Here is a 24577-nt window from a genome sequence, read left to right on the forward strand (position 1 = left end):
TGAGGGGTTAGGTCATGTGATATTTTTATAGAGCCGGTCGATACGGACGCGGAAATACCTAATATGTATACTTTTTTTTATTTATTTAAGTTTTACACAATGATTTCATTTTTGAAACAAAAAAAATCATGTTTTAGTGTTTCCATAGTCTGAGAGCCATAGTTTTTTCAGTTTTTGGGCGATTATCTTGGGTAGGGTATGATTTTTGCGAGATGAGATGACGGTTTGATTGGTACTATTTTGGCGTACATGCGACTTTTTTGATCACTTTTATTACCTTTTTTGGGAAGTAAGGTGGGCAAAATTTCAATTTCCTAATAGTTTTTATTTTTTTATTTTTATGGAGTTCACCGTGTGGGGAAAGTAACATGACCGTTTTATAGATCAGGTCGTTACGGACGCGGCGATACCAAACATGTGTAGGGAATTTTATTTTTTCCATTTTTAATCAGTGATAAATGTGTTTTTTGCTTTTTACTTTTTTTTCACTTTTTTTCACTTTTTTTTTTACCCAGACCCACTTGGTTCTTGAAGATCCAGTGGGTCTGATGTCTGTATAATACAGTACAGTACAATATATATTGTACTGCACTGTATTTTACTTACACTTTGTCTGAACAGATCTATGCCTTTTAGCATAGATCTGTTCAGCACCATGGACAGCAGGACGCCTGAGACGGCGTCCTGTTGCCATGGGAACCTTCCCCGTCTGCTCAGAACTGCGCAGACGGGGAAGGGTAAGGAGGGGATCTGTCGGGGGGCTGTCTGGGGGCTCTCTCCCTCCCCATCGGGGGGCTGCAAAGGCACTGCAGCCCCCCGATGGGAGAGGGAGCTCCCTCTTACTGTTAACTTTTTCCATACAGCGGTCCGTACGGACCGCTGTATGGAAAGGGTTAAACGGCTGACATCGCATCACCGATGTCAGCCGTTTATAGCAGGGTGCCAGCAATGTGCTGGCACCTTGGTATACCCACTGAACACCAATGAATTTTCAAGGGGAGGCGGGCGGGGGATCGCAATCCCGCCTGCCGCACCGCCCGCCTCCCGCACCACCCCCACCGCCCGAAACTACCCCCCCTGCACCACCCGCCGGCAGAAAATCATGCAGGGGTGCAGGGGGGGGTGTGTGAAATCTGTTTGAGGGACACTAAGGTTTCTGATCCCCGCGGTCAGGGACCGCGGGGATCAGAAACTGCAAAAAGCGCAGCAAACCGCAGGTCTGAATTGACCTGCGGTTTGCGGCGATCGCCGATACGGGGGGGTCACATGACCCCCCCTGGCGTTGTCACAGGATGCCGGCTGAATGATTTCAGCCGAAATCCCATTCTGATTAACCCCTGGGGCGCCGGAATACAGATTTTAAGTTAGGACGTACCGGTACGCCCTGAGTCCTTAAGGACTCGGGAAATAGGGAGTACCGATACGCCCTGCGTCCTTAAGGGGTTAAGGGTCACTGTACGGTCGCCACCTCGTCTACCCCTCTGAACCTGGTCTATGATCATACATTTAATGTCTTTCTCAGTATGGCCATACTCCACAAAATGTTTAGGGACCGGTAGGTCCAATCTTTTGCGTCCTATCGAGAACCGATGGTTATTCAAACGCGTTTTCATGTCACATGTGGTCTCCCCCACATAGAGGAGACCACATGGACATTTCAACACGTAAATAACAAACGTGCTATCACACGTGAGATAATGACGGATGTCATATTGTACTCCAGTTTCCGGATGTGTAAACACATTACCCCTAATCATATAGGTGCAGTTTTTTAAAAACCATGCGGCCATTGACCGCGCAATTAGCACTCACAGGTGATCACCATAATCTGCACAACGCACGAGGCACTTTATGTATTGGGCAGTGTTTGTTTATTTGCGATTTTTTTGAAAATTGCCTATGAGATACCACTATGTATGCAAGGATTGTGATCTGCATACATGTTATTCAAATGAATTCACATATGATCATGGAAAAGATTTTTTTTTTAAATATAACTCACGTTTTTATACATTGTTAATTATGTTATTGTCAATTGCTTTGTTAATTGACCCACTAAGCATTGTGGGTATAAATGTAGATGCTGTGACACCAATTGTTATGCTTGAGAAAGACTGCAATGAGCAGTTGAAACGTTGCACAGGGGAAATAAAGCGGGTCGTTTCTTCACCTCATCTTGGAGTGCTGCCTCTTCTTTGAAATACCTATATATATATATATATATATATATTTAAAGTTATCAGGTTGCAGGAAGGCCCCTTGAGTCCTAGTGCAAAATCATACGGATCAGGACAGACACCAGCAACAGGTTAAGGTAACAGTGGAGGGTACGGTCTACACTAAACTTAATATGATCAGGACAGACAGAAATTATGCTAACACAGAACAATATGAAAGAATGCAGTCAGACATTAGAACAGAACCAAAAAATAATTTATTAACAAATAAGTTGTTATAAACCATAAACATGTCCCTCGTTTGTTTGAGATGCTGTGCCTTCATTTTGGCCATCAGCCTCTGCATTTCTCGCATGCTGGCATCATGTTCCCGCTGAATAATTTCACTTTTTTTTTCCAAGCACAGCAGTACTGTTAGGATTAAAAAATAAAATAAAATAACTTGCAATTCAGATTACGTGGTATAGATATAGAATTTTATTTCTATGTGCACATATTTGCCCTCCTGGCGGGGGTTGGTTACAACATCCTCCTCACTTTCATCATCATCTGGTCTGGTGGGGGGTTCTTGTGGTGGCTGGGAGGGTCCACTGTCTTCCACCTCCACCTCTTCACCCACATCAGGTGTGTCTGTCACCTGAGGCTGCAGCTCCTGGGAGGTTCCTAGCTCATCAGCTTTATATGTAGCCATCATATGCCCATCAGGTGGTGGAGGGGCCGCTACATCATCTGAGGGTCCTGCCTGCTCTTCTGAATCCTCATTATCTGTGGTGCAGACCTTCATCACCAACACATTCAGCACAGGTTTTCTCGGTCCTCTCCTCTTTATAGATGGAACGGGAACCCCTGTGATCACAGAATGTAAAGAATTTTGACAAAGAACTCATAACAAAGTTAAAGATCCAGAAATTCATATACTGTATGGAGGGATCTGCATGGGATTATGATAAACCACAAAGTGTATTTGCCTCATTTTGGGGTTATATAACATTCAAAAACCAGTGTTCCAGATGGGTCAAACTAGCGAAATGTACAAGGTATGGTGAGGTAACATAGGATTTGTTAGTAAGGTGTTGTGGCTGGGTTATCGACTTTTAGTGAAAACAAGCAACTGTTCGGAAATTAGATAAGGGGTTATTGGGTGGTGTTATGTTGGGTATATAATTTTTTGTTTCTACCAGCGTTACACTGTCTGCCAAGCCGCATTTTTAAGATCTGCTGCCAGCACGCCCTCCCTCCCTGTTGATATAGTTGTCACCATCACTTGATTATTAGACGGAGGGCTAAAGTCGCTTGCAGTTAGGCTGTGAGAGGACTAGATTTTAATATTCTATTTAAGCAGAGTTTATCGTTGGTATATTCAGTGGTTAAAGGCAGTCTTTCATGTAAAATCATTATATTACAACATATTACAACTAATATAATCATTATTAGGACCTAACCTGGGTAAGGTATTTTAACAACTATATTAACTGATGCCTAACTAGGCAGTGGAACCTATCTTGACCCAGGTTAATTAATACTTCACTTTTATTTCTATATGTGTCAACCTGAATAAGGTGGATATATAAACGTGTTACTTATCTTTATTAATTATTCCTACAAACCCCCCAAAATTTAAAAATACAGTCCCCACTGCACTAGTGGGTTGTAGTGATAAGTGGTGAAGAGGGGACGGGAGAATACACTAACTCCCACCCTCTCACATTGGAAGCAAAATGCTACAGTGACAGCCCTGCAAATGGTGACACTGTAGCATTTTCCTTCCAATGTGAGAGGGTGGGAGTTAGTGGACTCTCCCGTCCCCTCGTCACCACTTATCACTACAACCCACTAGTGCAGTGGGGACTGTATTTTTAAACTTTTTGGTTTGTAGGAATAATTAATAAAGATAAGTAACATGTTTATATATCCACCTTATTCAGGTTAACACATATGGAAATAAAAGTGAAGTATTAATTAACCTGGGTCAAGATAGGTTCCACTGCCTAGTTAGGCATCAGTTCATATACATATTACAACTAAAAGATCAAGATCTCCCTTAAGATTGCATTACATTAGTGGTTGTAGCGGATTGCGTTTGGCTACAATGGATGTTTCATCTGTACTGTTGAATGGATTTACAATGTTATGTTAAATTCCCTAATCAGTATGTAACATGCGGAACATTCGTCTGGTTGTGCGGTAGAAACACAATGGCTACAATGGATGTCTCAAATGGATTGTTGATTGAATTACTTCTCAGACTGAGGGGAGGGGTGTCAGAATATTTATGCTGTCTCCGATTGACAGTCTATATTATTTATGTGAATAAATTAAAATCTGTAATGAAGAAGATTCTAATTTATTATCATAAATATCAAGCTAAAACAAGCTCGTGATCTGCGTTGAATTGAAGACAAAACCCAGTTACAGACAAAATATATATGTAATTTATTAATACAATTTTTAGTACAAAATAATATATAATAAAATTGGTGACAATTGAAATTCAATCAATGATATGCACAATAGTGAGAAAGTCAAAAATAATTGAGAATATATATATACACAATTATGCCTTCTTATAATGATACCCTTCAATTATATTTTAAATCAATTTAATACTTGATTTCTCTCAGCCGACAAATGTCTGATTAAACCCAAATTTGGTTTATCTATTATCTATAGAGATATATATGTATATAATCAACCGTACCGGTCTAGAACTGAATTCAATTCCATGGAGATAATACCGTGTTTTCACCAGTATATTTTCAATCTGCAGATAAGTGAAAAAAGACGGTCCTGGAGACATATGAAGTTCCTCTTTCAGCTTTACTTTAATGAATCATCAGGTTAACAGACATCACCACCTTCCACATGACATAACGTTAACGCGTTTCGGGTAGACACCCTTAGTCGTAACAATTTTGCCAAGTGTGGCATTCCTATTTGAAGGGGTCAAGGAACACTCCCCCCCTATGACGGGGAGGGGAGTCTCCGACTCCATAGGTTGCCACACACATCGGCACACCTTACAATCATAATTAGCATAATTGCTATTACACTGTGTGGACACCGTCTGGAGCAAAATTAACCCTGGGGTTACCGGGGCACTTACTCACTGTCAGTAGCCGCACAGTGTGAATACATCCATATTTAAAAACCTATATATCATTTCTGCTTGACATATTATATAAAATAGGACAAAGAAAACAATGGCCCTCAGAACTTTCACCAGTTACAACCTGTTTTATCATGGCAGATTATATTGAACAGTTTGGTAGTGTTGTATATATTAAATACGGATTGTCAGTAGATTATCTCTATTATAGTTATTCATATAGCAGCGGTACTGATATCCAACATTAAACATGGTATGCAGATATCAGCAATAGATATATATATGTAGCTTGTAATATGGCATAAGTGCCATGATGAAGCCAATTCTCAGTCACTTCATTACAAGCGAAACAGACGCACCGTCTAGCTATAGTCCTATTATATTGGGAGACCGATGAACAGAGATGTGTGCAGACCTCGGGATAACTTATCAGAGCATATTCTTGACTATAGTACCAAGTCACCAGCATGCATGGACAGTTCAGTTTGTTTCATAGTCTACTGATAAACATAAGTTAGTTCTTTTTTCAGATTAAGGCCTGCTGGAATTCTAGTGCCAAGTCTAAAAATCCAGTAGGCTTCTCTGAGAAGGATTTTCTTTCGAAAGTCTCCCCCCCTTCTGGGGGCCAGTACTCGCTCAATGGCAAAAGCCTGAAAGGATGACATTTGGCGTGCATGTTTATATATAAAGTGCTTGGCTGCATTTGAAATATTTAAAATGTTTGGGTTATTAATATAGTTCAAATGTTCAAGAATGCGGTTTTTAACCCCTTAAGGACTTAGGACGTATCGGTACGGCATGGATCCCGAGTCCTTAAGGACCCATGACGTACCGGTACGTCATAACTTGAAATTTGTATTCCGGCGCCCGAGGGGTTAATCGGAACGGGATTTCGGCTGAAATCATTCAGCCGGCATCCCGTAACAATGCAGGGGGGGGGGTCATTTGACCCCCCCGCATCGGCGATCGCAGAAAACCGCAGGTCAATTTAGACCTGCGGTTTGCTGCGCTGTGTGCAGTTTCTGATCCCCGCGGGCCCTGACCGCGGGGATCAGAAGCTTTAGTGTCCCTAAAATATATATTTTACACCCCCCCCCCCTGCACCCCTGCATGATTTTTTGCCGGCGGGTGGTGCAGGGGGGGAGTTGTGGGCGGTGGGGGCGGTGCGGGAGGCGGGCGGTGCGGCAGGCGGGATCGCGATCCCCCGCCCGCCTCCCCTTGTATAATCGTTGGTCTCTAGTGGGTATACCAGGGTGCCAGCACATTGCTGGCACCCTGGTATAAACGGCTGACATCGATGATGCGATGTCAGCCGTTTAACCCTTTCCATACAGCGGTCCGTACGTAACGCTGTATGGAAAAAGTTAACAGTAAGAGGGAGCTCCCTCCCTCTCCCATCGGGGGGCTGCTGTGCCTTTGCAGCCCCCCGATGGAGAGGGAGAGAGCCCCCAGAGAGCCCCCCTCAGCCCTGTGCTTACCCTTCCCCATCTGCGAAGTTCTGACAACTACTGAGCAGACGGGGAAGGTTCCCATGGCAACAGGACGCCTCTCAGGCATCCTGCTGTCCATGGTGCTGAACAGATCTGTGCTAAAGGCAGAGATCTGTTCAGACAAAGTGTAAGTAAAATACAGTACTGTACAATATATATTGTTCTGTACTGTATTATACAGACATCAGACCCACTGGATCTTCAAGAACCAAGTGGGTCTGGGTCAAAAAAAAAGTGAAAAAAAAGTAAAAATCCAAAAACACATTTATCACTGATTAAAAATGAAAAAAATAAAATTCCCTACACATGTTTGGTATCGCCGCGTCCGTAACGACCTGATCTATAAAACGGTCATGTTACTTTCCCCGCACGGTGAACGCCATAAAAATAAAAAAATAAAAACTATTAGGAAATTGAAATTTTGCCCACCTTACTTCCCAAAAAAGGTAATAAAAGTGATCAAAAAAGTCGCATGTACGCCAAAATAGTACCAATCAAACCGTCATCTCATCCCGCAAAATTCATACCCTACCCAAGATAATCGCCCAAAAACTGAAAAAACTATGGCTCTTAGACTATGGAAACACTAAAACATGATTCTTTTGGTTTCAAAAATGAAATCATTGTGTAAAACTTAAATAAATAAATAAAAAGTATACATATTAGGTATTGCCGCGTCCGTATCGACCGGCTCTATAAAAATATCACATGACCTAACCCCTCAGGTGACCACCGTAAAAAAATAAAAATAAAAACGGTGAAAAAAAAGCAATTTTTTGTCATCTTACGTCACAAAAAGTGTAATAGCAAGTGATCAAAAAGTCATATGCACCCCAAAATAGTGCCACTCAAACCGTCATCTCATCCCGGAAAAAATGTGACCCTACTTAAGATAATCGCCTAAAAACTGAAAAAACTATGGCTCTTAGACTATGGAGACACTAAAACATTTTTTTTTTTTAAAAATGAAATCATTGTGTAAAACTTACATAAATAAAACAAATTGCATACATATTAGGTATCGCCGCGTCCGTGACAACCTGCTCTATAAAATTACCACATGATCTAACCTGTCAGATGAATGTTGTAAATTACAAAAAAAAAAACGTGCCAAAAAATCTATTTCTTGTTACCTTGCCGCACAAAAAAGTGTAATATAGAGCAACCAAAAATCATATGTACCCTAAACTAGTACCAACAAAACTGCCACCCTATCCCGTAGTTTCTAAAATGGGGTCACTTTTTTGGAGTTTCTACTCTAGGGGTGCATCAGGGGGGCTTTAAATGGGACATGGTGTCAAAAAAACCAGTCCAGCAAAATCTGCCTTCCAAAAACCGTATGGCATTCCTTTCCTTCTGCGCCCTGCCGTGTGCCCGTACAGCGGTTTACGACCACATATGGGGTGTTTCTGTAAACTACAGAATCAGGGCCATAAATAATGAGTTTTGTTTGGCTGTTAACCCTTGCTTTGTAACTGGAAAAAAAATATTAAAATGGAAAATCTGCCAAAAAAGTGAAATTTTGAAATTGTATCTCTATTTTCCATTAAATCTTGTGCAACACCTAAAGGGTTAACAAAGTTTGTAAAATCTGTTTTGAATACCTTGAGGGGTGTAGTTTCTTAGATGGGGTCACTTTTATGGAGTTTCTACTCTAGGGGTGCATCAGGGGGGCTTCAAATGGGACATGGTGTCAAAAAAACCAGTCCAGCAAAATCTGCCTTCCAAAAACCGTATGGCATTCCTTTCCTTCTGCGCCCTGCCGTGTGCCCGTACAGCGGTTTACGACCACATATGGGGTGTTTCTGTAAACTACAGAATCAGGGCCATAAATAATGAGTTTTGTTTGGCTGTTAACCCTTGCTTTGTAACTGGAAAAAAAATATTAAAATGGAAAATCTGCCAAAAAAGTGAAATTTTGAAATTGTATCTCTATTTTCCATTAAATCTTGTGCAACACCTAAAGGGTTAACAAAGTTTGTAAAATCTGTTTTGAATACCTTGAGGGGTGTAGTTTCTTAGATGGGGTCACTTTTATGGAGTTTCTACTCTAGGGGTGCATCAGGGGGGCTTCAAATGGGACATGGTGTCAAAAAACCAGTCCAGCAAAATCTGGCTTCCAAAAACCATACGGCGCACCTTTCCCTCTACGCCCTACTGTGTGCCCGTACAGTAGTTTACGGCCACATATGGGGTGTTTCTGTAAACTACAGAATCAGGGCCATAAATAATGAGTTTTGTTTGGCTGTTAACCCTTGCTTTGTAACTGGAAAAAAAAAAAAAAATGGAAAATCTGCCAAAAAGTGAAATTTTGAAATTGTATCTCTATTTTCCATTAAATCTTGTGCAACAACTAAAGGGTAAACAAAGTTTGTAAAATCAGTTTTGAATACCTTGAGGGGTGTAGTTTCTTAGATGGGGTCACTTTTATGGAGTTTCTACTCTAGGGGTGCATCAGGGGGGCTTCAAATGGGACATGGTGTCAAAAAAACAGTCCAGCAAAATCTGGCTTCCAAAAACCATACGGCGCACCTTTCACTCTGCGCCCCGCTGTGTGCCCGTACAGTAGTTTACGGTCACATATGGGGTGTTTCTGTAAACGGCAGAGTCAGGGCAATAAAGATACAGTCTTGTTTGGCTGTTAACCCTTGCTTTGTTAGTGGAAAAAATGGGTTAAAATGGAAAATTAGGCAAAAAAAAGAAATTCGCAAATTTCATCCCCATTTGCCAATAACTCTTGTGCAACACCTAAAGTGTTAACGAAGTTTGTAAAATCAGTTTTGAATACCTTGAGGGGTGTAGTTTATAGAATGGGGTCATTTTTGGGCGGTTTCTATTATGTAAGCCTCGCAAAGTGACTTCAGACCTGTAGTGGTCCCTAAAAATTGGGTTTTTGTAAATTTCTGAAAAATTTCAAGATTTGCTTCTAAACTTCTAAGCCTTATAACATCCCCAAAAGATAAAATATCAATCCCAAAATACTACAAACATGAAGTAGACATATGGGGAATGTAAAGTATTACTATGTATTACTGAAGTAGAGAAACTGAAAGTTTGAAATTTGATAATTTTTCTAAATTTTTGGTAAATATGGTATTTTTTTATGCAAAAAAATTAACTTTTTTGACCCAATTTTAGCAGTGTCATGAAGTACAATATGTGACGAAAAAACAATCTCAGAACGGCCTGGATAAGTCAATGCGTTTTAAAGTTATGAGCACTTAAAGTGACACTGGTCAGATTTGCAAAAAATGGCCAAGTCCTTAAGGTGAAATAGGGCTGAGTCCTTAAGGGGTTAAACCTGCGAGATGTGCTGCCTACATACATTAGATCACAATGCGTGCATCTAATTACATATATTACACCCTCCGTGTTACAGTTAATGTAACTACGGATAGGGTATTTACATGTATGACCTGAGTTTTCAAATGACTTAGTAGGCAGCACATAATCACAGGTTTTGCAAGGGCTGCCTCCACACTTCGTGAAGCCCTTGTAAATGAGCCAATTCTGTTTGAAGTTGGTTCCTTTGCCACCGGCGGTGTATAGGGATGGAGACAGCGAGCAGGACAGGGTTGCGGCCTTTCTAGACCCTATTCTGCACCCTGATTTCAGGGCTTGGTATAGAATATAGTCATCATATAATATAGGCAGGCATTTCTGTATAGCAGAACTGATTGCATTGAATTCACTGCTATAAGTCAATGATAGAGTTGGAATTCTGTTCTGGTCACTGTCTCCATACTCCCCAACACCGCCCGCGGACAGTTTTTTGCCAGATCTGTTCTTTGATCCTCCAAATAGCATATCTTTTCTATCTTTTTTTGAGGCTATCTCTCGTCCCCTTCTAATCATCCACACTGGGTAATTTCTGTCCCTCAGTCTTTTCTCCACCTTATTGAACTCTTCTTCCAGTCTATTTGTCTCACTACAGTTTCTGGCTATGCGTGTAAATTCACCCACGGGGATTGCTCTGATGGTGTGAATAGGATGGTGGCTCTTGGCATTTAATATGGAATTACCTGCCACTTCTTTCCTGTAGGTGATGGTGTGCACTACCTCACCTGGAGACCCGCGGAGTGTCAAATCGAGGAAGTTCATGTGCACAGGGTGTGCCGTGCACACAAATTGTAAATTATAGTTGTTATTATTTAAGTAAGCCTGGAGGTCTGGGACGGCAGACACACCGCCGGCCCATACCATGAGCACGTCGTCGATGTATCTGCCGTACCAGACCAAACCAGGCATAAAGGGATTGCTTAGATCATAAATATATTTTTCTTCCCAATATGACATTGTCAAATTTGCCAATGATGGTGAGAACTTGGCTCCCATTGACACACCGCGGGTCTGCAGGTAGTACACACCATCAAACATAAAATAGTTGTGACTTAGCAGGAAAGCTGTCACTTCACATATGAAATCCACATAGCCTGAACCAATTCCAGTATATCGATGGAGATGGTATTCCATCGCCAGCAGAGCAACCCCGTGGGGAATGGAGGGATAGAGAGAAATCACATCCGCTGTGATCCAACAGTAATTAGCCTCCCAAACAAATTTGTACATTGCTCGCAATACATCGGCTGAATCTTTAAGGAACCCTGGGGTGCGCCTGACCAGTGGCTGGAGAATATTGTCCAGCCAACTGCCCAGGCGCTCCGTCAGGGAACCAATGTCAGACACTATGGGGCGAAGGGGGGGGGGGTGGATGCCCTTATGGACTTTAGGCAACGCATGCATAATCGGTATAACTGGTGCCTCCACACACAGATATTTGAACTCTCTATCACTGAAAATATCCAGACCCTTACCTTTTTGTAACAGTGACATGTAATTTGCTATATATTCCTGTAATGGGTCTTTAGATAATTTACTGTATGTGGAGGTATCAGCAAGCATTTCCCGTAATTGATTGCCATAAATTTCTTTGTCCATGACGACCACCGCCCCCCCCCTTGTCCGCCATTTTGATAACCAAGGAGTCACACTGCTGTAACTCCTGGAGTGCCTGGATTTGGGATGTACTAAGATTGTTACTGTATTTTGTATTTTTGCTCTCTCTTTCAATGTTTGTCAGTTCCTTTTCCAGAACCTCCTGGAAATGGCGGACAAGGGGGGGGCAGTGGTCGTCATGGACAAAGAAATTTATGGCAATCAATTACGGGAAATGCTTGCTGATACCTCCGCATACAGTAAATTATCTAAAGACCCATTACAGGAATATATGGCAAATTACATGTCACTGTTACAAAAAGGTAAGGGTCTGGATATTTTCAGTGATAGAGAGTTCAAATATCTGTGTGTAGAGGCACCAGTTATACCGATTATGCATGCGTTGCCTAAAGTCCATAAGGGCATCCACCCCCCCCCCCCCCCCTTCGCCCCATAGTGTCTGGCATTGGTTCCCTGACGGAGCGCCTGGGCAGTTGGCTGGACAATATTCTCCAGCCACTGGTCAGGCGCACCCCAGGGTTCCTTAAAGATTCAGCCGATGTATTGCGAGCAATGTACAAATTTGTTTGGGAGGCTAATTACTGTTGGATCACAGCGGATGTGATTTCTCTCTATCCCTCCATTCCCCACGGGGTTGCTCTGCTGGCGATGGAATACCATCTCCATCGATATACTGGAATTGGTTCAGGCTATGTGGATTTCATATGTGAAGTGACAGCTTTCCTGCTAAGTCACAACTATTTTATGTTTGATGGTGTGTACTACCTGCAGACCCGCGGTGTGTCAATGGGAGCCAAGTTCTCACCATTCATTGGCAAATTTGACAATGTCATATTGGGAAGAAAAATATATTTATGATCTAAGCAATCCCTTTATGCCTGGTTTGGTCTGGTACGGCAGATACATCGACGACGTGCTCATGGTATGGGCCGGCGGTGTGTCTGCCGTCCCAGACCTCCAGGCTTACTTAAATAATAACAACTATAATTTACAATTTGTGTGCACGGCACACCCTGTGCACATGAACTTCCTCGATTTGACACTCCGCGGGTCTCCAGGTGAGGTAGTGCACACCATCACCTACAGGAAAGAAGTGGCAGGTAATTCCATATTAAATGCCAAGAGCCACCATCCTATTCACACCATCAGAGCAATCCCCGTGGGTGAATTTACACGCATAGCCAGAAACTGTAGTGAGACAAATAGACTGGAAGAAGAGTTCAATAAGGTGGAGAAAAGACTGAGGGACAGAAATTACCCAGTGTGGATGATTAGAAGGGGACGAGAGATAGCCTCAAAAAAAGATAGAAAAGATATGCTATTTGGAGGATCAAAGAACAGATCTGGCAAAAAACTGTCCGCGGGCGGTGTTGGGGAGTATGGAGACAGTGACCAGAACAGAATTCCAACTCTATCATTGACTTATAGCAGTGAATTCAATGCAATCAGTTCTGCTATACAGAAATGCCTGCCTATATTATATGATGACTATATTCTATACCAAGCCCTGAAATCAGGGTGCAGAATAGTGTCTAGAAAGGCCGCAACCCTGTCCTGCTCGCTGTCTCCATCCCTATACACCGCCGGTGGCAAAGGAACCAACTTCAAACAGAATTGGCTCATTTACAAGGGCTTCACGAAGTGTGGAGGCAGCCCTTGCAAAACCTGTGATTATGTGCTGCCTACTAAGTCATTTGAAAACTCAGGTCATACATGTAAATACCCTATCCGTAGTTACATTAACTGTAACACGGAGGGTGTAATATATGTAATTAGATGCACGCATTGTGATCTAATGTATGTAGGCAGCACATCTCGCAGGTTTAAAAACCGCATTCTTGAACATTTGAACTATATTAATAACCCAAACATTTTAAATATTTCAAATGCAGCCAAGCACTTTATATATAAACATGCACGCCAAATGTCATCCTTTCAGGCTTTTGCCATTGAGCGAGTACTGGCCCCCAGAAGGGGGGGAGACTTTCGAAAGAAAATCCTTCTCAGAGAAGCCTACTGGATTTTTAGACTTGGCACTAGAATTCCAGCAGGCCTTAATCTGAAAAAAGAACTAACTTATGTTTATCAGTAGACTATGAAACAAACTGAACTGTCCATGCATGCTGGTGACTTGGTACTATAGTCAAGAATATGCTCTGATAAGTTATCCCGAGGTCTGCACACATCTCTGTTCATCGGTCTCCCAATATAATAGGACTATAGCTAGACGGTGCGTCTGTTTCGCTTGTAATGAAGTGACTGAGAATTGGCTTCATCATGGCACTTATGCCATATTACAAGCTACATATATATATCTATTGCTGATATCTGCATACCATGTTTAATGTTGGATATCAGTACCGCTGCTATATGAATAACTATAATAGACAATCCGTATTTAATATATACAACACTACCAAACTGTTCAATATAATCTGCCATGATAAAACAGGTTGTAACTGGTGAAAGTTCTGAGGGCCATTGTTTTCTTTGTCCTATTTTATATAATATGTCAAGCAGAAATGATATATAGGTTTTTAAATATGGATGTATTCACACTGCGCGGCTACTGACAGTGAGTAAGTGCCCCGGTAACCACAGGGTTAATTTTGCTCCAGACGGTGTCCACACAGTGTGGTAGCAATTATGCTAATTATGATTGTAAGGTGTGCCGATGTGTGTGGCAACCTATGGAGTCGGAGACTCCCCTCCCCGTCATAGGGGGGGAGTGTTCCTTGACCCCTTCAAATAGGAATGCCACACTTGGCAAAATTGTTACGACTAAGGGTGTCTACCCGAAACGCGTCAACGTTATGTCATGTGGAAGGTGGTGATGTCTGTTAACCTGATGATTCATTAAAGTAAAGCTGAAAGAGGAACTTCATATGTCTCCAGGACCGTCTTTTTTCACTTATCTGCAGCCTGCTACGGGAACACTCCCCCAGGGCCTCTGGAGCCGGGACTACATTTTCCATTACGGAGGTGAGCTGGATAAAGTGTTTCTATATATTTTCAATCTCCCTGTATTGGATTAATTTTCAGGATGATGCTGCAGGTACACCCCAATTTTATTCCAAAACAGATACTATACACAAAGTATGGTTAATTGAATATATATAGATATGTATAATATTAATTAATTATCCTAAAAAATATAGGTAAGGTTATACTATACCAAAATGTCAGCTAGCAGTAATCAATTTCAATGGTTCTAAGATGGCTGCCTCCAATGACTGAAAAGGTGGTCAGGGCTGGATCTGGTCTTTTCCCTTGATGACCGTCCCTTGATGATGATAGTTAGAGAGCTGCTGATGGTCAGAGAGCTCCCTTCTGTCAGCCCATACCATTTTTTTTATCCTATCTTAGAAAGGGCTTGGCCAAGTTTTATCATTAACTAGTGACCTCACTTTATAATTAATAGAACCTCCCTAGGGAAAATACACCCTAAACCTTTATGTTACCCTAACACTAGATGGCACTAGTACTCCATACAAAAGTCAAGGCACTTATTTATGTTTTCTATATATTCCCTTATTCATTTACTAAATTTTAACTAAGGTTTCAGACAAAACCTTGAGGAGATCTTGAATAGACAATGACTTTTGTACTTAGTCAAACACCTCGTATACCCCTTAATCTTTTGACCAGACCTAATTAAATCAAGATACACATGACCATTCTTAGGTCATTGTTCTGGGGAAAAGAAAGGGTTTGTTTATGACCACCTGTGTCCACATTTCTCCATTCAAGAAAACCTTAAGGAAAGAGATCATTAATTTGTGTTTTACTCTGGGAGAGATTCTAACAATGACATAGGAGTTTGTACCTTATCTAGGCAATTCGTTTTCATTAGACCTTGGGACATCTCCTTCTCACAAAAACAGACTTGGGTAAACACTCTGGTACATATTGTTAATCCTTGGTTAATAATCCTGAACTCACCCTGCCCTTTTTAAAATAAGACAAAATGGTTGTTCTTTAGGTTCATGTCCATACAACTTATATAGGCCTTATACTTATGGACTTTATTTATACCCAATAGTTCTAACAGGGGATGTGTGGGCTGTAACCAGTCTGTGATTAAAGAATGGATAATTTTCTATAGGTGTCTCCCTTGCATGGGAGAGGGGCATAAAAGTAGGGAATATGACATTAAACAGGGTTTTGCTCCTGATACTGTCTGTCAGTGTCGTCCAGTTATTGGGAAGAGTGATGGGATATTAGTTGATGGTTTTATTTACTAATAATGCTGTGCTTCCTGTGTGAACTACTTGATCCCAAAATAAACCCATTTAATACCGTCAGACAAAGCCTTTGTTGCATTATGGCTCTGCTACAGTGGTTTATGTGGTTAATTAACTGGGGTGTGTGTGTATATATACACTCACCTAAAGAATTATTAGGAACACCATACTAATACGGTGTTGGACCCCCTTTTGCCTTCAGAACTGCCTTAATTCTACGTGGTATTGATTCAACAAGGTGCTGATATCATTCTTTAGAAATGTTGGCCCATATTGATAGGATAGTATCTTGCAGTTGATGGAGATTTGTGGGATGCAGATCCAGGGCACGAAGCTCCCGTTCCACCACATCCCAAAGATGCTCTATTGGGTTGAGATCTGGTGACTGTGGGGGCCATTTTAGTACAGGGAACTCATTGTCATGTTCAAGAAACCAATGTGAAATGATTCGAGCTTTGTGACATGGTGCATTATCCTGCTGGAAGTAGCCATCAGAGGATAGATACATGTTCTCATTCTGTTTACGCCAAATTCAGACTCTACCATTTGAATGTCTCAACAGAAATCGAGACTCATCAGACCAGGCAACATTTTTCCAGTCTTCAACAGTCCAATTTTGGTGAGCTTGTGCAAATTGTAACCTCTTTTTCCTATTTGTAGTGGAGATGAGTGGTACCCGTTGGGGTCTTCTGCTGTTGTAGCCCATCCGCCTCAAGGTTGTGCGTGTTGTGGCTTCACAAATGCTTTGCTGCATACCTCGATTATAACGAGTGGTTATTTCAGTCAACGTTGCTCTTCTATCAGCTTGAATCAGTCGGCCCATTCTCCTCTGACCTCTAGCATCCACAAGGCATTTTTGCCCACAGGACTGCCGCATACTGGATGTTTTTCCCTTTTCACACCATTCTTTGTAAACCCTAGAAATGGTTGTGCGTGAAAATCCCAGTAACTGAGCAGATTGTAAAATACTCAGACCAGCCCGTCTGGCACCAACAACCATGCCACGCTCAAAATTGCTTAAATCACCTTTCTTTCCTATTCTGACATTCAGTTTGGAGTTCAGGAGATTGTCTTGACCAGGACCACACCCCTAAATGCATTGAAGCAACTGCCATGTGATTGGTTGACTAGATAATTGCATTAATTAGAAATAGAACAGCTGTTCCTAATAAATCTTTAGGTGAGTGTATATATATATGTGTATGTGTGTGAAATAAATGAAATCATCCAGTGACATCATACATCTGTACCGAGCAGTGTGTTTAACTATATATATATACAATCACAGTGAGGTAGAGATGTATGATGTAAGCAGATGATTCTGTACGTGTCACACCAGATATTAAGTAATCATTTTTAAATGGATTAAATACGAATGTAGTAGATTTAACACACATGCTTTAGGAGACGTGTTATGTAAACAAAATGCAATTAAATGCGTTAAGCTATTTTTTTTAAATGGCTTTTGTTACAACATATAATTTTGCAAATGCCTAGGAAGGCAATAAGACCTATCTTGACCCAGGTGAAATTTAATACTTCACTTTTATTATTATTATATATTAAAATCTGAATTACTAGGTGAGTGCTCATTTTTTTTTAACTGTATTAACTATTTTACAAACCCCAAAAATACTATGTTTAAAAATACAGTCAGCACTCCACTAGAGAATTGAGATGTGCTGACTGTATTTTTAAACATAGTATTTTTTTGGTTTGTAAAATAGTTAATAAAGGTAAATAAAATGAGCACTCGCCTAGTAATTCATATTTTAATATATATAATAATAAAAGTGAAGTATTAAATTTCACCTGGGTCAAGATAGGTCCTATTGCCTTAATAGGCATTTGTAAAATTATTTGTTAATAAACCTTACCTAGGTTAGGTCCTAACCATTATTTTTTTGTTTCAACATAACGCAATGAGTTAAGAGGTTGTGTGTTATCCCAACTACATCTGTACGGATTAGCAGCATAACTGAATATATACATTACATAGTGTTGTAGAAAGAGATACAAAAGTCATGTAAATATTGTACCTGGACACAATCGTTCGCTCATCTCCTTTACAAGATTGGGCTTATACCTCTTCAGATCGCACCACTTCTTCTGTAGTTCTCGATCTTTGTGCCACAAGGAGAATTTCATATATAACTCTGCACGGAGAGACCTCAGGATGGCCCGCTTCTCCACTCTCTTCTTGGTAAGGGCCTATCCCCGCACCAACAAACGCTGCAAGATAAAGATGCAAGCATATAATTCCAATTTTTTTAATTCTACGTTTTAAAAAATATGTCCTCAACAAACCAGCAAAAAGTAGTTACGTCTTTGAAGGGGAAATATTAGATTGAATGTTACCGTTATAAGATCGGCTTGTATTGCGATTGTATGTGTATGGTGTCTGAGTGAGCAATCGGATATTGGCCAGCTAAGCTGCGATGTACCTGTCTAGAGAAGTGACGGTACGGTATTGGATGTACTGCTGGTTTGCATCCCCGTGGTGCACCCTGGGTATAGCTAAATGAACCAGCAAATACGGTGAGACAAAGAAAGCTTATGGACATAAAATATAATCTATATATATTGTGTTTGTGTGTGTGTGTGTATGGTATATAGTGTATGGAACCGTATATAGTGTATGGTATGTAGTGTGTGGTATATATTGAGTGACAGGAAAATGGACGTGCTATGTGCATGTGATAGAAATGTATCTGTTGTCCATACATACATGCTACAAACATAGTGCTGTGAAGTAACAAGAGTACTTAGTGCACCAATCTGTATTATCTACTCTTACCATAAAAAGTTTTTTTGGTAAGAAAAAAAAATCACATTCATATAGCAAATATTCGTACCTACGAATATTTCGCTAGACTCGATCTACATATAATAATTGTTCTGACATGCATGCTATATGATAATAATTAAGTACTGTAATATAATATTACTTACGGCTATGACGATTTCATCCTCGGCTTTTATAAAGCGGTGTCTTTTAATCTTTGCAGAGCACATTGTACTGTCTGCGAGTGTCTGGAGACTGTCTGGAAATACTTTCTTTGAAAAAACTTTATCGGCGCGAATTAAATGACGTCATGCGGTCGCGCACACTCTAGGACATATAACGTTCATGATTTTTCAGTTTAAATCGTGATCTCGAATATTAAAAATATTCAATATTCTTGGATTAGAATATGACAAATATTCTAAAAAGCGAATATAAAGCAATATAGCGAATATATTCGTTATTTAGAATATTCGTCATTTTTTTGTCCATCTAAAAAACGTGATTCCTTCCTGCTTCAGTTGCTTGTGGGCCAATGACTCATTGACCCACAAGCAAGAAGCAGGGAGGAATGATGTTTTCAGATGGAAAAAATATGAATTTTCGATATAGCGAATATATAGCACTATATTCGAAATATTCGAGAATTCTCAAAGTTGCGATATTTGAGATAAAAAATTGCTATTCGAATATTCGTGCTCTACACTAGTTATAACCATGCTATAACAGAAAACCATAACGGAATCCCTAACGCTAGTGTGAACCCACCCTAACCCCTTTAATTTTTTATTTATCAGATTGCTTCTTACTAAGCAGCAGAAATATCTCTGATGAAGTAATGGTGGAACAAGCAGCATCCAGTTTGGATTTCTATTTTAGATTGTTATGTTTTTACCTTCTTCTATATATAATCTAAAAATATGCAGAGTTCACAAAAGAGTAACTGACATTCTTCTCTAAGCTGATCAATTGTTATAAAGCATAATATGTTTTATGGACTAAGGATTGTGAAATAGACTCAATGGTATAAGTGGTATCTAATGAAGGAATAATCATAGTCAGGAGAAATCCAAGCAGATGACCAGAAGAGGTCTACATTCTCAGAACTGGAAATGACGACACAGATATCTGGGAGCCCAGTGAGGACAGTCTGAACATGTATCATGGTGATGGCCACAAGTAAACTACAGAGCAGATGATGTAGAGATTGTGTCATATATAAAAAACTGATGTATCTGATCATGAAATGTGTGTGATTGATTAAAGCTGACCCAGTAATGCATAATTTATAACTGAATCGTATCGGCCTGATTTCTGAAAATAATAAATAATCCTATAACAAGTTGTTATAGAGGGTTTATAATGAAAGTATTATAATCTGTTCTACTGAATATAATATGGAGTATTTCATATCTGTGAATTATAGATGGAGAGTCATGTGGTTGTAGGTCTGGATGGAATGTATCTCATCAGGATGTAAAATGCTCATTGTTTACACTGATTCTCACATGAAAAGGTCTCGGAGTATCCCAGGAATCTCTTACAGATGCTAAATAGGAGTGTGAACAATAGGTCTCTACCCTGCAAATACAATGTGTAAATGAAGAACCATCTCAGGAGGCCAGAAAATGCTAAACTTGTTGATGAGAAGGTGGGGCCATTATTTTTCCATTGCATATTGTAATGAGGGAAGAAAGATCTGGGCGCCTCCTGGGGGGAAGAGGAGGAGCAGATAGATATAGCCACCAAAGAGGTATAAAAGACCCAAGCATGGCTCAGAAAGCCAGAATTCACCAAGGGAATTCACTTGGATCACTGACTTGCTGAGGAGAAAACACTGACTGGAGATGAAGTACTGAGTGTGTAGAGGGTTCATGTCTGGTAAGTACTGACTGTGCTGTGTATAAGGACAATGTGTCTTTGTCTGTAATGTAATTATACATGCAGTGTCCATACATGTGATAGTACATACCTGTAACTGTGCAGGGAACACGGACAATCACCGATCCTGACTGCCATCACTGGACTGTACCAATAAGTTTGTGAAAGAGTTTTACTCACAGGACTAATCTGTAATTAACTCACACATCATTTTCTCTATAGATACCATAATCTGCTCCTCTAACTAGAGATATCTGTGTATCTACAGTTACAGTCAGGTCCATAAATATTGAGACATCAAAACAATTATAACATTTTTGGCTCTATACACCACCACAATGTATTTGAAATTAAACAAACAAAATTTATTGATGATGTGACTGCGGACAAAAGCAGCAGGATGAAGTCTGAAGTGTTTCGGGCAATATTATCTGCTCATATTGAGCCAAATGCTTCAGAACTCATTGGACGGCGCTTCACAGTGCAGATGGACAATGACCTAAAGCATACTGAAAAAGCAACCAAAGAGTTTTTTAAAGGAAAGAAGTGGAATGTTATGCAATGGCCAAGTCAATCACCTGACCTGAATCCGATTGAGCATGCATTTCACTTGCTGAAGACAAAACTGAAGGGAAAATGCCCCAAGAACAAGCAGGAACTGAAGACAGTTGTAGTAGAAGCCTGGGAGAGCATCACCAGGGATGAAACCCAGCGTCTGGTGATGTCTATGCGTTCCAGACTTCAGGCTGTAATTGACTGCAAAGGATTTGCAACCAAGTATTAAAAAGTGAAAGTTTGATTTATGATTATTATTATGTCCCATTACTTTTGGCCCATTAACAAGTGGGAGGCACATATGCAAACTGATGTAAATGCCCTCAAATTAAAGATGACAGTCTGCAGGTAAAGCACATCTTGTTTGTTTTATTTTTAATCCATTGTGGTAGTGTATAGAGCCAAAAATGTTAGAATTGTGTTGATGTCCCAATATTTATGGACCTGACTGTATATAATACAGGTCTGTACACATAACACATATTGTAGACAGTACATAGTGTAGAGGATGGTGGAGCACAAAACATTGCCTTTTCATGCTATTTTGTGCCGTCATGACTTCCATAAATGATTTCTTAATGTCATGTCCTACTTGTGGGCAGTCTTCTAATGTGTACTTATATAATATGGAGGTAAAGAGTTTCCTGCTTGTAGGGATTATTCAAAACGTTAATGGGGTTTGGGGTCCATTTGCCAGTTTTTTTTAATGGATTTTTAAATTGTCCATAGGATGTAAATTCTACCATACCATGGCTATCCATGTATTACCTATATGCCAGTTAATATCAATAGATAAATCAAAAAGACCGCAATTCAATCTCCTTGCTTTCCTTAAATCCTACTTTCTGGGCAATCAGGTGACATGAAAAAGTCTGGTGACTGAAAATGTTTGCCGTCTATGATCTGATTTGTCCCTTAAAACATGAGAAACCAATAAAAATGTATTGAACGTGAGTTTAGAGAGTGAAGAAGTTTCAATGATCAATAGTGTTGGCAGTTTATGAGCTACCAGCACCTCCCGGATAGACAGAGAGCAAGGATTGTCCGGTTTTAGATTTATTAAATAAGTAATCTCATAAAAAATTAAAAAATAAACTCACAAGGGACCGATGAAATCTAATCAAGATGTCATGTCTGTTTCATGGTACAAGCCCGGGATAATGCTACATAGCACATGGGCCAAAGTGTAAAGTTCATATAGAAATAATATTACAGTGCAAAACACCTTTATGTGAACACAATGTTATGGACTGGTCTGCAGGATTAATAATCAAAATTAATTCACACTATAAAGAGATAAGTGGGTAGACGTTCCTAAATACTAATAATATCACAGCCTGATGAACGTTAAAATTCAAAAACAAAACCTTTATTAAAAGTCTGTTTAAAAGGGGGCAAAAGGCCTATATGTCACAGTCTGTGACCATCAGGCAACCAGTCTCCAACCTATACAGAGAGGGGTAGCAAATAACTCCTCTGTACAGTTAAGGGACTGGGCTAGAAAACTCGACTTGCTAGCTAGTGATTGCTATGGATAAGCAAGTCAGAGTTGAGGGCACGGTAACCAGTGTGAATGGACACATGTGTGTATATTACAAGTGAATCTGTGGGTGTATATGCAGATGTGGTTGTGCCACCTAGTTCATAGGTCGTATAATGCTAAATACAGTAGATCTCACTGCCTCTACCAGAGTGGAGTCTCTGTGGACTAGAATGTACCCTTGTATAGTACAGAGTTCAGACCAATCTATTTGTATAGCCTGCGGCCAGTATATAGGTCACAACCATGTATCCACAGCCAGTATGTTTTGGCTATATACAGTCACTCATAGCCAGTATATTTTGGCTCCATCCACACACCTGTAGCCAGTATATTTTGGCTCCATCCATTCATCACATACACACTCCAAGGCTATTGGGTAGAATATTGCATCTAGTGCAGCCCTGCCTAAAGAGCCGTGTCCTAGTAATTAGCAGCAGCTAATGAGCTATTTATATATTTGTAGCATTAATTAATTAGTAGCCAGGAAAATAAGGACCATTTAACTTATAAATATGTTCTTCTTTCTCCAGGTGATGACAGGATAAGAAGCTACTAGAAATATCTTTTCTCTTCCTCTTATGACGTAAAAGATAATTAAGTACGACTTGTCAGTAATAGAACTGAACACAGACTGGGTGAAATGTCAACAAGAGCTAAATGTAGGAAACCTTTAGAAATGAAATTTAAGAAAACTCGACAAGGTGAAAGGTCATTTAAATGTCCAGAATGTGGGAAATCATTTATTACAAAAACAAATTTTATTGAACATCAGAGAATTCACACAGGAGAGAAACCGTATTCATGTACAGAATGTGAGAAGTGTTTTCGTCAGAAGTCAATTCTTGTTCAACATCAGAGAATTCACACAGGAGAGAAGCCGTTTTCATGTACAGAATGTGAGAAGAGTTTTAGTCATAAAATAAATCTTGCACGTCATGAGAAAATTCACACAGGAGAGAAGCCGTTTTCATGTACAGAATGTGAGAAGTGTTTTCTTCAGAAGTCACATCTTGTTCAACATCAGAGAATTCACACAGGAGAGAAGCCGTTTTCATGTACAGAATGTGAGAAGTGTTTTCGTCAGAAGTCAATTCTTTTTCGACATCAGAGAATTCACACAGAAGAGAAGCCGTTTTCAAGTACAGAATGTGAGAAGTTTTTTTGTCAGAAGTCAATTCTTTTTCGACATCAGAGAATTCACACAGAAGAGAAGCCGTTTTCATGTACAGAATGTGAGAAGTGTTTTAGTCAAAAGTCAGATCTTGTTAAACATCAGATTATTCATACAGGGATAAAGCCATTTAAATGTACAGAATGTGAGAAGAGATTTAGTCATAAAATAAATCTTGCACGTCATGAGAAAATTCACACAGGAGAGAAGCCGTTTTCATGTACAGAATGTGAGAAGTGTTTTCTTCAGAAGTCACATCTTGTTCAACATCAGAGAATTCACACAGGAGAGAAGCCGTTTTCATGTACAGAATGTGAGAAGTGTTTTAGTCAAAAGTCAGATCTTGTTCAACATCAGATTATTCATACAGGGATAAAGCCATTTAAATGTACAGAATGTGAGAAATGTTTTAATGATAAATCAAATCTTTTGAAACATTTAAAAATTCACACGAGGAAGTAGCCATGTGTATGTATAGTATGAGAAAACAGTAGAATAAAAATGGGTCTTGTGGCAAATCGAAGAGCGGAGAAGTCAGAAGCCTTTATAATGTTCAGATTGTATGAAATGTGGCAGGTGTGGAGCTCTACTGTAAGACTTGGTACCTTATGATGATTCTTTATTTTTTTCTTTCAATCTTCTTTTATAATAAATTTTACATTGAGTGAA

At 40.0% G+C, this 24577-nt stretch overlaps 1 protein-coding gene across 1 annotated transcript in view; it reads left to right on the forward strand.

The window, feature by feature from the left end:
* LOC120993568 (gastrula zinc finger protein XlCGF26.1-like) overlaps positions 1-24370 on the forward strand; it is a 71694-nt gene extending 47324 nt beyond the window's left edge. The window contains exon 2 of the mRNA XM_040422044.1: positions 23356-24370. Coding sequence (XP_040277978.1) covers positions 23356-24370 — 1015 coding nt within the window. The remainder of the gene's footprint in view (positions 1-23355) is intronic.
* The last annotated feature ends 207 nt before the right edge of the window (positions 24371-24577 follow it).

This window comes from Bufo bufo, chromosome 3 (genome assembly GCF_905171765.1).
Source record: "Bufo bufo chromosome 3, aBufBuf1.1, whole genome shotgun sequence".
NCBI lineage: Eukaryota > Metazoa > Chordata > Amphibia > Anura > Bufonidae > Bufo > Bufo bufo.